Here is a 14105-nt window from a genome sequence, read left to right on the forward strand (position 1 = left end):
GGCTGCCTTGGGACATCCCAACCTCCCCTTTGCCAAGCAGTGGGATGTCCCACAACAGCCTCTAAGGCTACATTGGGACATCCCACTGTTCCCTCTGCCAAGCAGTGGGATGTCCCACAACAGCCTCTAAGGCTATGTTGGGATGTCCCACCCTCCCCTTTGCCAAGCAGTGGGATGTCCTACAACAGCCTCCAAGCCTACATTGGGAGATCCCACCCTCCCCACTGCCAACCAGTGGGATGTCCCCCAACAGCCTCTAAGCCTACATTGGGACATCCCACCCTCCCCTTTGCCAACCAGTGGGATGTCCCACAACAGCCTCTAAGGCTATATTGGGACATCCCACCCTCCCCTCTGGCAACCAGAGGGATGTCCCAACACAGCCTCTAAGGTGTTGAAGTAGTAATCTGCACTAATCCTACAAGCACCATAGAGAATCCAATGCAAGGTAGCTCCATGGTCAGAGAAGCTGCTTGACACTGAGAGGGTCCTGGCTCAATGCCAGCTCTGGTCACATTTTCATCAGGTTATGAGCTGCATCTGGAACCCATGCATGCTTAGTACAATGGGTCATGCAGCATCCTTAGCAAGTCCAGATCATGTGAGTTACATGGACACAAGGTGGCTGATAGTAAGGCCTCCTGGAAACACAGCAGTAAATCCTGATCCATCACATGACACAAGGTCAAAAGGCAATCAGACCATTTGCATGACCCTAGGGGGTGTGCACTGTTTTTACACCCCAAAAGTGGCCAGATGAAGGGACCACATTGGAGATGGTGCATTCTGTGCATTAACTTCATGGAGATATGTTCCCACAGTGCTAGTCTAAGCCCCCAAGCTACTGACACTAGTATCCAGACCATATGGCTCAGTGGTTGCAGCACCTGGTAAACACCTAGGAGGTCACTGGTTCAATCTTAGGACTGGTCTCATTTTCCTCACAAGGCTACTTTGGGACATCCCACCCTCCCCTTTGCCAACCAGTGGGATGTCCCACAATTGCCTCTAAGGCTACATTGGGACATCCCTCCCCCCCTCTGGGGAAAATGTTGGACATCCTACCCTGTATCTCTGACATCCACATTGCCCTCTGCCCACAATTGGGATATATATTGTCACATTGTAACAGTCTCAATCAATGGCACCAATCAGTTCAAGTCAGATCACCATGATTTTTGGAGATTCAGAATCAGGGCAATGAGACACAGGTTTGCCTTGCAGATGTCCATTTCACATATAACCAAGATTGTGAGCCCATTATTGCATAATTCTTCACACAAGATTCATATCCTTTTAGCCCTGTGTAATTTCTAGAGAACAGTACCAAAAAATATGTGCAGAGATGAAAAGTCAGTGACCAGATGAGCAGTGAGCAGTGAATAACTGCATTTGAGTGGGTGTAGCCATATGCATGAGTAGTTGCTGACATGATCAGGTTCACTCAATGGCTCCAAATGTCCTATACATATCATTGCTTGAAATAGTCATGGCACCCAAAGAATGCTATTCAAATTGTATCCAGCAATCATACTCTGCAGGTCTCAAGTGTTGTATTATTTCTCAATCTCATGTCCTTCTACTATGATTTTATTTGAAGCAAGGGGACACAGGTAGGGGGTAGCACATGATTGGCAAGCAGCCACCAAGTGTAGATATGACAATACTAGGTGTAGAAGTTCAGATCACAACAACACAATGCATAATTGCATAAATTTTTGCTACTGTTCTCTAGATGATACACAGGGCTCCAAGGATATGAATCTTGTGTGAAGAAATATGCAATAATAGGCTTCCAATCTTACTTATATGTGCAATGAACATCTGGAAGCAGAGGGCTCTCTACTGCCCAAAAATCATTGAAAGCCTGCTGGACAATTGATGTATAGAAGACCACTATTAGTTTGCTAAGGTGTACAGATGCCTAGATCACTTGCGATTTTGATTGTATATGTGAACTCAGCCTATGATTTTTCAGACTTATATAGTGCTAGAACTAGTCTAATTTTTACACCAGGACCTACATCTAATTTCCCTGATTCTGAATCTGCAAAAATTGCAGTGATCCGACTTGAATTGATTGAGATATCAAAGTTATAACATTTAGCTACTATATGTGTGTGATTTTGTTTATTTGGCCTTGCTCTCAGTTTTGAAAATAGCTGTAACACGAGGAGCAACAAGGCACAAACACAGTAGCTAGGACTGCAGGAATTGTATATACAGATTGAGGCATCATGTACAGTGCCTAACAGCAATGGACATGTGATGGACATTGGTACCATATGTGATTTGACCCTGGACTGCCCCTAACAAAGAGTTGATAAGTGGCCAGTACTGAAATGTAACAGTAATGGCTGGGGCAACTGACACAAAACTATGGGATGTGGTAGAGGACTCCCAGGCAATCAGGGAGAAAGAGGGAAAATGCTGATTGGGTCACCCGATCTTGAGGTATACACTAAACTGCCTCAAAACCCTTCAAACACAACAGTGGGAATATCTCAACAATGAGCAAGCAGAATTGGGTAAACAAGGGCACCCCAGAAATGGGTCAGTGAGAGGGATTTGTGGCTCGAAAAGTGAGAGAAGTGGTGCAGATATGCATGAGGTACAATGAGAGGACCTTAAGGGGTGGACCTTGCCACAAAAATGTGAACATCTCCATAACTACTGCACCAATCACAATGATCTAGACATCTCCAGGGAGTCATCATCTAGTAGTGCGAGTCTGCAAAAAAGTGAGAGACATGTCAGAGAAACCACTGAGATACAGCCCCAAGATGATAGGGGTAACTCTAGGCAAGTGAACAAGCAGGTGATGACCTCAGGACAACAGCTGGGGTGATCAACATGGGCCTCAGGAAGGCAGTCAGGTACTCATAGATAAACACAGAAAAAAAGGAGCCACCATGATCAGACCATTGGATCTTGAGCTATGTGCAAAACTGTCTCACTGCCCTCCAAACACAAAAATGGTGATATCTCAATAGTGGCTCCATGCAATTAGACAAAAGAGGCCCCCCCAGAGAGGCCTTGGCAAGGGAAACAAGTGGTGTGAAAAGTGATAGGAACGGCACAGGACTGAGTGGAGAGCCACAGACTTGTCCCCCAAATCTGATGGTAACATCATTGCTGACACCAGTGACATCAATATACAAGCAGTGCATGACAAATATGTTGTAGGGGAAGCAAAAACTACACTAGTAGTAATCTTCATTTATATATTCCTCAGCAAAATCATCCTCATATTGTGCAGCATTACCCCTGTTAACCCAATGAGGTTCACCCAACTGGGTTGGAGGGTAGTAGTCATTGGTATATGGACCATTGTAGTAAGGATGGTTGGTTCGAGACAGAATGCAATGGAATCCTTGGCAAGACAGAGGAAATTGAGTGTGGTGGCCAGAAGGTAATGCCTAGAGAGAATGCAAGTCAATGGTGAAACCTCTGCAAAATCAAATTACTCACATGATATGGGATATTAGATGCACCAGGATCACGATAGTTCATATGGTCACCCCAAGAATCCTACATAATTTTTCCTTAGTTTTGTTACCAAAAGTCAGAGACCTGGATACTCACTTGTCATCTGGGAAAAGACTGCTGGGCTGGGCCAGCCTCTTGCATGTGAGGATGGCTTGGAAGATTATCCCAATGTAGATCCTATATGATGCTTCATTAATCTTGTTATCAGACCATAGGAACCAAACCCTACCCCATATTGCAGAGCTGGCATGGGAGGCTCAGATGGGCCAGGCTCGTGAGTGTGCACATTGCTTGGAATTGTGGATGGGTCACAATGTGAATCTGGTGCAATGGGGCATGCATCCCAGTGTTGATTGTGTGGCACAGTTTGATGGTCAGACTGTAAAGCCTTACAAACATCAGCAGATACCAGATATCAAGTAAAGAGCAGAACTTACCTGGGGACCAATAGTATCGTGATTTGATGCCTCCACATGGGGTCACTTCCAAGAGGGAAAAGGGAGTTGTTGCTGCAGTCAGGGTTGTGGCTGTCGAAGGACCTCCATGCCTTGCTGCTGGTGATCCATTTCCTTGAGGGACTTCTGCCACTCTGGATCATCTGAGATCTGCTGCAAAACAGTACCATTGGTAGCTTTGATGAGTGTGATCTCACCCTTCAAAGGGTCAGCATCCAAAATATTGATGACCTCTACACAGAACTTCAGCATCCCACTAGATGAATAAAATAGGGAATACCTTCATTCCAGCACTTAATCCCAATTTCCAGCACATCATCCAGACTATCTTGTTCTTCCTCATCATCAGTTTGCCCATCATACAAAAGACTCAGCTTTCTCTGAAGGCAAGGTACTACAAGTTGACAAAGAGGGCCAGCCTTAAGTTTCTTGTACTTGAAACCAGGGCCTGGTGGAGATACACCATGGGGCCAGTTGACAATAGTGAGGTGGCTCCTCCACAAAAACTGGAGAAGCTGGTACCAGGAAACTTTCTGGGGATCACTGACTTTAATGCTATGTGTGACTGAGCAAAGGATCAAGATAAATGCATGTACAGCACAAGAATAACTTACCACACAGATCTCTCAATGCGGCCAACATCTTCTCCTTCATCATGCTTCCAAATACTCTGCAGTTGTGGTCTCTTGGAGTCTCCTTTGTATGGCAACATAGTTCCAGCACAGAACCCACATCTCCAATGGAACTGGTGCCAGCCACCCTGGCATCCACACCATCACTGTTCCTGAGACACCTACAACAATCCAATGAGGTTGAATGAAACATGCAAGAAATAAACTTACTTGAAAATTGTGGTATACTTATCCATGAGTGACCAGACATCAATGCCATTTTCATTGATGAAGTTTCTTATCATCTCAGAGCCTCCAAATATGCCAGAAGTTTGATGTCCTGCAGGGTCCTGTCCAACATACATTACTGCTCCAACTATCTCAATATCCTTGAGATTGGACCACACCTCTGCCTGTGGAACAATCAGAATCGATGGCTGCACAGTTGCAACCACATACCAATCCAGAAAATTGTGTCTTTGCATTGTCCACTCTAGCTGCAATAGATTTGACAGATCAATTAGTCAGTATGGCAGAGGAGCTCTCACTCCACTCATAGATGGCTTTTAACTTTTCCCTCCTTGCCATGAAGTCATCCTTGGGGATGCCTATCATGAGGGTGTTGTACTCCTTTGTAATCAAATTGTTGATTGAATTTCAATTGGCTGGTCAGGATGCTAGAATGGTAGATGTGAGAGGGAGGCAAGCCATACCACCATCTGGTTTGGGCTGTGTGGCCCAATACCATGAGCAGAAGAGGTTGGCCTCATTAATTTTGGTATGAGAAGCCTTAACACTAAATCCTGCAGTGACAAGTATGTCACATGTAGACCACCTGTGCCATTGGCCAAGTTCTTCTGCTGTTGTCTTGATGTCCTTCGCAAAAGCACATATTTTGTCTAATGCTGCTGTGGGCAGATTCCCTGGCTTCTTGAGGTTCAGGAGTTGGGTGTCATGGTCACTGTGGTTTGCAGCATCAATGTCCTCAGCATCTATAGCCCTACCTTTGCCCTTCTTCTGAAGTCTAGTATAGATCAGGCCACCTTCTTGGTGAGGATGGACAATGTCCCCTACAGGATGGGCGGAGTCATCAGACTTGTATGTGGGTGGTAAGGACAGGGGAAGTGGGGACTGGGCACAAGAAACAGTCTGAGCATTGCAAGTGCATGCATCATCATCATCTAGGAGTCAACATGTCAACACGAGGCAGATGAATATAGATGGTAACAGAACAGGATCACAACAATTCTTTATCTATATAACAACCAAGGGAATGATGGGCAGCAGGAAATGGTCATGAGTATCCAAAGCACCAAGCTTTGAAACACAAGTGGGCACCAAGCCCACCATCGCATGACCAGAGAGGCACCAAACCCCAAAATCAAAAGAAATGAGAATTATCTGAAAAAAACATGAGAGAATGAGGGATATGAAACAGAAAAACCTACCACAGGAGTCACTCAAGCTCTCCATCTCATCGTCATTCTCATTCTCATTGTAATCAGAACCCTTGTCATCATCATCACTACCAGGCAGCTGGTCATCCTCTTTCTCACTACCAGACAGCAGGTCATCCTCATTCTCACTACTGGATGGCTGATCATCCTTGTTCTTGCTACTGGAAGGCTGGTCATCCTCATTTTCATTGTTGTTGGGATTCTCCTCCATCTCCTCCATTGCAGAGTCCTCATCATGGATTTGGTCATCCAGGCACAGGCAAGGGGAAGGGAGCATTGGGGTGTTTGCAATGGAAGGACAAGGTGTCAAGGAGCATCTTCTATCTCTCAGGCCAAACATGTGCTCTTCCCAGCCTTCAGGAGGCTGGACTGCATGCTGCAGTTTCAGTTTGCTAATCATATCCTTCAGAGTAGATTGCTGTGAGCAGAAAATGACATCAGAGTAATGGATGAGAAATATACTACAAGACATACCTCTGAGTGTTGCACTCCATCATTAGAGACAACAGCACCACCTTTTTTTACTTGTTTGGAAACCAGGGAATTTTGTGAGGACAGAATCCTTTGGTTGTGAAGAATGCGAGTGTTCAAGTCGGCAATGGAGTCCCTCAAAGGCTCTGGGATATCAGCAGAGTGGGGCATGGTTGTATGGGGGTGTTGAGAAACAGGGGGTGGCAAGGTGAGTATTTAAGGTCAGAGCACATCAAGCCAAGATGAACCACATGGGAAAAAAAATCTGTCTAGAACATGTTGTCTCAGCATGCAAAGTTCTGGATATAGCATCAGCAAGGACATATGAAACCACAAAAGAGGACATGATGTAAGGGGGATGAAGGAAAAGCATGCAGGAAAGAAGTGGTTGTAATGCATAGCAAGGATGACACACCTATTAAAATGGAAACATATGGGTGGAATTCCAATCGAAATCCAGAACAGTGGTATTCCGTCTGCATGACCCAGAAAGTGGGTTTCCTCAGGACTGAAAAACCACAAGAGTTCATCAGTATCCAGCAATAGAGAAAGGAGTGGGCTTACTAGATGGAAAATGAATCATTCAAGCCCCTAAGGGCGGTCACTGATGAGAGCAGGGTTGACACAGTCCAATAGATGCAGTCCCTTTCATGCAATTGATAGCCAAATTGAGCACATAATGTAGACCAAATGTCAGAGGTATGATGACCTTTGGGCAAAGTTGTTGCTGAAATGAATCTCTGGTACTGAGTGACAAGGGTCATTGTCATCTGTGCAATTGATCACTGGATTGACACCAGGACCACCCTTGAAGGCCCCAAGCCTTCAGGGGCTGTCAAGGGCACCAAGCCCATGACATTTAGCAGAGAGATGGTCCAAGTGTTCCACTGCTAAGTGGTAGAGCTTGAATGGTAGAAATTTAGAGCTAGTTCAGAAACCTTGGGTAAGTTGCAATTAGTTCCTTCAATGCTTGTACATGTTTTTCCACCAGGGCAGTTCATGTAGTGAGTTTGAATTGAGTTTGAAACATTTCCTCCTGTATGCAAGATGGATGATGTCAATATTGGTGGTGATCATGAGGAGATTCACCACCAACACTTGCTGTGCCATATTGCTCTTGTCATCAATATCATCCTCTGCATGATCAGTTGTACTGAAGCACAATCTGAAGGATTCCAGAGCCTTACCACACGTCAGCACTAACTGGTGAGGAATGGCTTATCAAGCTCCTTGCAGGTCATCCAGAATGAATCCAATGTGAACTTGGTGTTCACACTGATGTCTTTGCACAACTTGTGGAGGAGCTTCGCCAGATTGGTCATGGCAACTCTCGATTTGTTTCGCTTGAAGAACAACTAGCTATTTTCCTCTATATGAGTGTGATGGGTCTGACTATCAGGCACATTGGTGAACATTTTCAACAGTCAAATGAGACTATATCTTGGTATGTCATCACCCTTAGTTTTCTAATACTTTTCTAACCTCCTTGATCAGGTACTTTTGCAAGATACTCTTCATCCTATCATCATCACCCTTCTATTCCACATATGTCAAGATGCCTGGTGCTGATGATATTCAGCCAGATTCCCCCTGCACCCAGAAATTCTAGCCCCATACTGGGTGACTCACTACCACCTTGCAGAGTAGCACCAAGCACATTTAAGGTAATTTTCTTTGAATTATCCATCTTATCATCCTGTTGAACTGACAAGACCCAGGAACAAAGAAGAATTGTTCAACCTCTGGCACTCATCTGTGTGCAATGTCATTGAGTGAATATTTGGTGTCCTCAAGCATTGTTTTCGCATCTTACTACTAAGCCCTGAGTACAACATCGATGTCCAAGGCTGAATCCCCTCAGCACTCTGTGCACTGCACAACTTCATCTGTACTCATGATGCCAAAGAAGGTCCAATGCCAGGGCAGGATATCCATGTGGATGAGTGAGGTGCAGGAGGGCCTGGGGGATCAGCAGATGAGGGTGGAGCTGACAAAGATAATCCCAATGTAGGTCAGCTTGAAGTGGCATGCACTTTCCATGACCAGATTGCTCAACATATGTGGGACAATTATCAGGAAATTATTTGATTGCAGGATCTCGGGCAATTGCCCTCAGGTAGCAATGACTATAGCTCTGATGACTCCACTAACACCAGTAGCAGTATGAGCGATATATCAATGTTGTAGATGCATAGTTCATTTGTTCCCATTCCATGCAATATACATACACTTTTGGATCTCTCATGTGTGATGAAGAAAAAAAAGATAGATCGCAATAAAGAAAAAAAAAGATTGCAATACAATGATAGCAGGTATGGAGGTACAGCAAACATCAATCTACCTATAGTATTTTTTACTGTGTACCAGTCTGAGAACTACCAATCCTGAGTTTTATCTGATACTCCAGTTCAGCAAGTGCCAAACAATCTTCCTTCTTTGCTGTCCTCAAGTATACATCAGCAAAGCCAAGATTCTGCACAATCAATGATCAGATGAACACTTTGATGGGACTGGGGAAATCTTGGTCTTAATTGTCCAGTAAATGAATCACTTGTGCCCTCATTGTTGATGCTTTATCAATGGCAGATGTCATTGGTGTGTTGATCGATGAAGTGAGGAAGTTGATCGAGCCTTGTAGGCCTACCATGATAGGGTTTGATATCACAAGTGAAGGCAGAGGCGGAGGATTGCGAGAACGACAGGAATGGGAGCTTTTTGCATAGTCCAAAGTGCCAGAGAGGTTGGCATGTTTGTTGGAGGCAGGAGCAGTAGCAGAAATGTCACTTGCATTGGCATATGGGAAAATGGACATGGTAGTCAAAACCTCATCATCACCAAGCATGTCAGTGTGAGACCGCTTCCCACTAGACAACAGAGCACTGAATGGAGGGATAGAAATGTTGGATGGGTTGATGGTAGACAGCAGATCATTGAAAAATGGGAAATGGTCATCATCTGACCCAGGCAGGACTAGGGGAAGTGCTGGCACAGAATCAGCAGGCACTGAAGTGGATATGGGTTCAATGGGTGTGGGAGTGGAGGAGGGTGCGGATTCAGAAGGCACTGAAGTGGAAGTGGTTAGTTGAATGGTTGGCACTCCACCATCTCCATTGTCTAGGCTGTTGGCAGTGGCATTGGAACTATCTGGACTAAAGGCATTGGCCCCACAGGCACCACCATGGGGTATGATATCTGCATTGTAGGGATATAAATCCCATCCACTCATTTTGAACTGGCAAATGAGGGGGTGACTCTAAGAGTAATTGTCAGTTCATCAAGCCACAGGGTAAAAAATAAAAATAAAAATACCTTCACAAAATCCTCGAACACCTGCTCAGCATGCTGACCCTGAATATTAGCCCCCTTCTCATTGTCCCAGTGGGCTCCAGATGGTTGTGCTCAATAGTACTTGATATTGCAATATATCTTTCAAATCTATGACAGAAGATCAGTAAAAATCACAAGCAGTTTACAATGCTGACTTACATAGCCAGTCCACTTGTTTCTCACTGCTTGATAGGTCTTAGGAGGTCCATCTGTGTGATAGTTGGCGATATGCAGGGCAGTGGCTTGATATGTAGCCATCTTGAAGTTCCCATTATTGCCTGCTCCATGCCAATTGTCATGCAGGAACCTTACAAGAGCAGCAGTTTCTTCATGGTTCCAATGAACTTGTGGAGTGGGAGCACTAGTCTTATTAGGCATTGAGTGAGTTAGTGAATCCAGAGTGTACTGGGATACAAGGGCAACAATGGTGGCAGCCGATAGCCAGGCAAGCCTAAGCTGATCCAGATCATCATAATGCATCACAGGACATGTTTCAAACTCAATTCAAACTCACTATGTGAACTGCCCCAGTGGAAAAACATGTACAAGCATTGAAGGAACTAATTGCGACTTACCCAAGGTTTCTGAACTAGCTCTTATGAAGGATGGAAAGTGCTGAGTTGCAACTTGCTTCACAGTCAGGCTGCCATATGCAATACATGGCCTCAGGATTTATACTTCATAGTAATTAATTGGAGACTGCTGCGAGAAATACTTGCCAACAGATAATACAATAGCTGTTAGTCTTTACATGGATATGGTAAAAAAAATTCCAGTGGGAGTATGCACACAGTCATCCACTAGATATGGAACCCTTGCTTCATGATCTGGGTGGCTGCAGACAAGAATAGTGGAGGGATCAGTTGAGTTAGATGGCATTAAATGTATTGATACTGGCAGTGTGAGAAATTCTGCATAAATGGGGATCAAGGGGGATAAGGTGGCAGGTGTACACTCTTTGCAGGACAACAATCCTGAAACCCCCAATCTTGATGGGCATAATGCTGCCATGGGGTATGTGGGTTGTGAGCCAGATGACCCTATGAAGGCTGCAATATGATCAGTCCAGAAATGTCACTTAAGAACATACTCACCTTCAGCACGAGATCTTAGTAACAAAGTGCTTGCTAGCATTTCAGCATCTGCTGCATTCAATTCGAGGTTTCTGATCAGAGTAATTAGAGCACCTGTGCCAAAATGCATTAGTTGTCAGGAGTTAGTCAGAAAAACACGTACTAAGGTTGCTAGAGCTTATATCCAATCCAGTACTGGGCAAAGGTATTTTGGACATGGTGGGTCAGGGAATGGGAAGGAAAGGCTGGAGAGTGAATGTGCAGAGAATTGTAAGTATGACAGCAGATCTCCAGCAGAAGGCTACCTTGTTCCCTTTCCCCATTTGTCAGAAGCCATTGCAGGAAAACTGGAAGTTCAACCACAACAAATCGTGCACTTAGATGTGATGTAACTCTTCATAATACCCTGGAGGAAGTAGCAGAAAGTGATGGATAAGATACACTGAAAAGCTAACCATGTACCCATGTTAGAACTTTGCATGGTTGATCATGAGGCAACCTGGAGAAAATTCATAGTAGAAAGGAGAACTTGAGATCAACAATCAGAATCACTGCCCTTGAAGGTAACATCGCACCAAGTCTCTGATACCATAGAGGAACACACCATGTATTTGATTGGCAGGGATAGATATGAATGGATGTGTGCTAACTCAAATCTTCAGGACTAAAAGGTGAGGGGAGAACTGGCCTTAATGCTGCATGATTCATTTTTTTCTCCCCTTGTCGTCATCTCTGTCAATTTAAGTAAGTACTGACTGACTTCTTTTGTTTCCAGGATGAATGTAGCTAGCATTTGCCCTTATGAATTATCATTGCACAACCACCCTGGCAATGGTGTGTTCTTGCTGTCCCTAACTCAGCTCAAATTGATTATTGTTATTTTCAGGGAGATGGGGTGCATTTGATGCACACCTCCTAGTGAAGTGTGATGACCACTGGATCATGTCGCCAAACACTGACTATGTTCCCCAACCCTTCATCTTTGATGGAGAAACAATCACACCCCTACATGATGGATGGTTCAGCCATATAGACTGTTTTCAATGGCCACAGCTGTTTGCAGAACACTACACATGGAGTCCATGTGTCCCCTGGAAAGTGGCCTATGGAGACAACCCAACATGGAAGTGGCTGTGGTGGAACATTACCCAGTCAGCAGAGGATTTTGTGCTGGAAAGAGGGTCTGCCTTCAAAGTTGGAAGGATTCATGCTGACAAGTGGAAGTCAATGGAGACTGTTTATAATCAACTAGATGAACATTTGCAAGATTGCTAAAGAAGCACCCCCACTACAAAGGTCCTCTGAGACCCAATTTGTGGCTGGGGTCATGTTGGTGATGTCTCCTGCATCTGAAGGCATGATTTTTTTCTGGTTCAGATTTCGTTAATTAAAATTTTCTCTAGCAACTCCCATTTACATTTCAAGACACAGTCATATTGGTTGCTTTTTGTCAATGCCTCCTCCTAGACATCTTTGGCATGCTAGAATATCTGGACACAGACCTTGACCCTGCTATGGGCACTTTTGTTGATTCATTTGACTGCTGGATCAGGGCATTCATGACAGACCCCAACATTTGCCAGTGCCTTTTCGAAATATGTGTGCCTGTCTGGATGGTCTGGAAACCTGATCATGTACCCCCAGACATGCAAGTGTTGAAAACTGTCGAGATTACATGCCCTCATGACATAGTCACAGATCCTGAGGTTTTTGAGGTTGGGCAGATGCTGAAATGGCACAGTGCCTGGTACCACCCTGGTAAATCATGCCACAGGCACACTTGACAAGGCCCAGCAATTGGGCTTGAGCAATTTGCAGCTCCCTGGCTGGAACCACTGCGCACCAGCAGTGGTGTGGCCTCCACTCCCACAAGCATGGGTCCCACAGCTTCCAATGCTGCAAGTTCCAGCAGTGCAAGTTCAAGTACAGGAGCTGTTAGGATGGGCAGGGCTCAACAATGTAATCAGCCATGTATGTAACCTATTCATTTTGTCTCAGTGTGTTTAACATTTTGCTCAGATCCCCCTGTGGGCTTGAGAGGAGCCAAGCAATTGGTTGTTCTGAATCCTGAACTGTGGGAAGACCTTCATGATCCAGCTATTCCCCCTACTATGTCTGCATGGCATGCTGCCCTGAAGGACATGAATAAGGATGCAAAAAGGGTTAGTCCCAATGCACCCAAGGTAGCTTACTTCTTTCCCAGCCCAAGTCTGTTTGTGAGGGGCAAGTCCTCCAATTGCCAGCAGAGGTACCTGAGGAATTGGCTAGTCTCTTGAGCAGGTTGGATCACTCATCTTTCTGCCTTGGATGCATCTCCTGTTATCCCTTGGTCCTGGTGGGATTTCCTGAACACAATTCCCAAGCAGATTTCATCCACATTTTCCAGCAACTGACTACATGAATCTGCTGCCCTCTTCAGTCCCAAGCTCATCAGCCTCCAACACGACATACCTAGCCATGTATAATTCTGGGATATTTCAATTTCCCTTGCAGACCTCACTACCATTGATCAGATGATGAAAAGCAAGATTTTATGGGATTTATATGAACACAACTTGCAGTTTGAGTTGGTTGCTCTTGACCATGCAATGATGCCTAGCTTGTGGTCAAATCAGGATTCAGAGTGGCTCGATCATGTCTGGCAGGTAAGTACAATTTTACCTCACCAGGAATGCACTGTTTCTGAACTCTATGCAGATTTTCCCTGGTGATTTGGAACTCACCATGTGTGCTGAGCCTTTCCCTCAGCAAAATCAAGGCCTTGGCTTGTCTGACTTTCAATCGAAATGGGAGTATGTAGAGAAGCTCTGGGTGTTACTTGCTGTATGGCCAGGATGCCCCTCAGACTTGGCAGAGCCAATTATGCCATTAGCATCATCGTCACATGTCTGGGCAATGGAAAAGAAGTTGGCTATATTTTATGTACAGTCGTTCTTTGATACTTTTGGTTGTCCGTCCCTTCTTCCCCACCTTATTCCAACTGCACTGCGTGGTTATGGTTCAAATAGTCAGTAACCTCCTTCATCATCCCCTGATACCATTTTTACTCTGTATGTTTCCCGAATGATATTCATAATACACCACAATTGCAATCTCATTTTGTTCATCACACACTTGCTCTGTCTCTTTCCCCATCACCCTCACTAGTCATGTGCAAAGGTCAGTTCACTTTTCTATGCTGGAGGCTAACTATTGGAGATGTGCTAGTAGCATCTTGGGGTT

General features: G+C 44.8%; 2 protein-coding genes and 1 pseudogene across 3 annotated transcripts; 2 read left to right on the forward strand and 1 right to left on the reverse strand.

The window, feature by feature from the left end:
- The first annotated feature begins 860 nt into the window (after positions 1-860).
- F5J12DRAFT_t188 lies at positions 861-933 on the forward strand (annotated as a pseudogene). The gene has a single exon. The product of its transcript is annotated as a tRNA-OTHER (tRNA).
- Positions 934-3203: 2270 nt separating this feature from the next.
- F5J12DRAFT_786015 (uncharacterized protein) lies at positions 3204-6654 on the reverse strand (the record flags this gene model as incomplete). Its single annotated transcript, XM_051743350.1, has 12 exons — positions 3204-3419; positions 3472-3531; positions 3719-3877; positions 4029-4177; positions 4225-4509; positions 4559-4737; positions 4787-4968; positions 5015-5052; positions 5104-5163; positions 5269-5736; positions 6004-6430; positions 6487-6654. The coding sequence occupies 12 exons, from the start codon at positions 6652-6654 to the stop codon at positions 3204-3206; spliced, it is 2391 nt and encodes a 796-aa protein (XP_051595835.1).
- Positions 6655-11488: 4834 nt separating this feature from the next.
- F5J12DRAFT_786016 (uncharacterized protein) lies at positions 11489-13898 on the forward strand (the record flags this gene model as incomplete). Its single annotated transcript, XM_051743351.1, has 12 exons — positions 11489-11523; positions 11546-11554; positions 11659-11717; positions 11770-12119; positions 12151-12216; positions 12287-12641; positions 12678-12854; positions 12903-13045; positions 13087-13163; positions 13303-13342; positions 13397-13528; positions 13581-13898. 12 exons carry the CDS (start codon positions 11489-11491, stop codon positions 13896-13898), a joined length of 1761 nt encoding a protein of 586 aa, XP_051595836.1.
- Between the last annotated feature and the right edge of the window lie 207 nt (positions 13899-14105).

The sequence above is a fragment of the Pisolithus orientalis genome (assembly GCF_024613125.1).
Source record: "Pisolithus orientalis strain OTSU chromosome Unknown F5J12scaffold_47, whole genome shotgun sequence".
NCBI lineage: Eukaryota > Fungi > Basidiomycota > Agaricomycetes > Boletales > Pisolithaceae > Pisolithus > Pisolithus orientalis.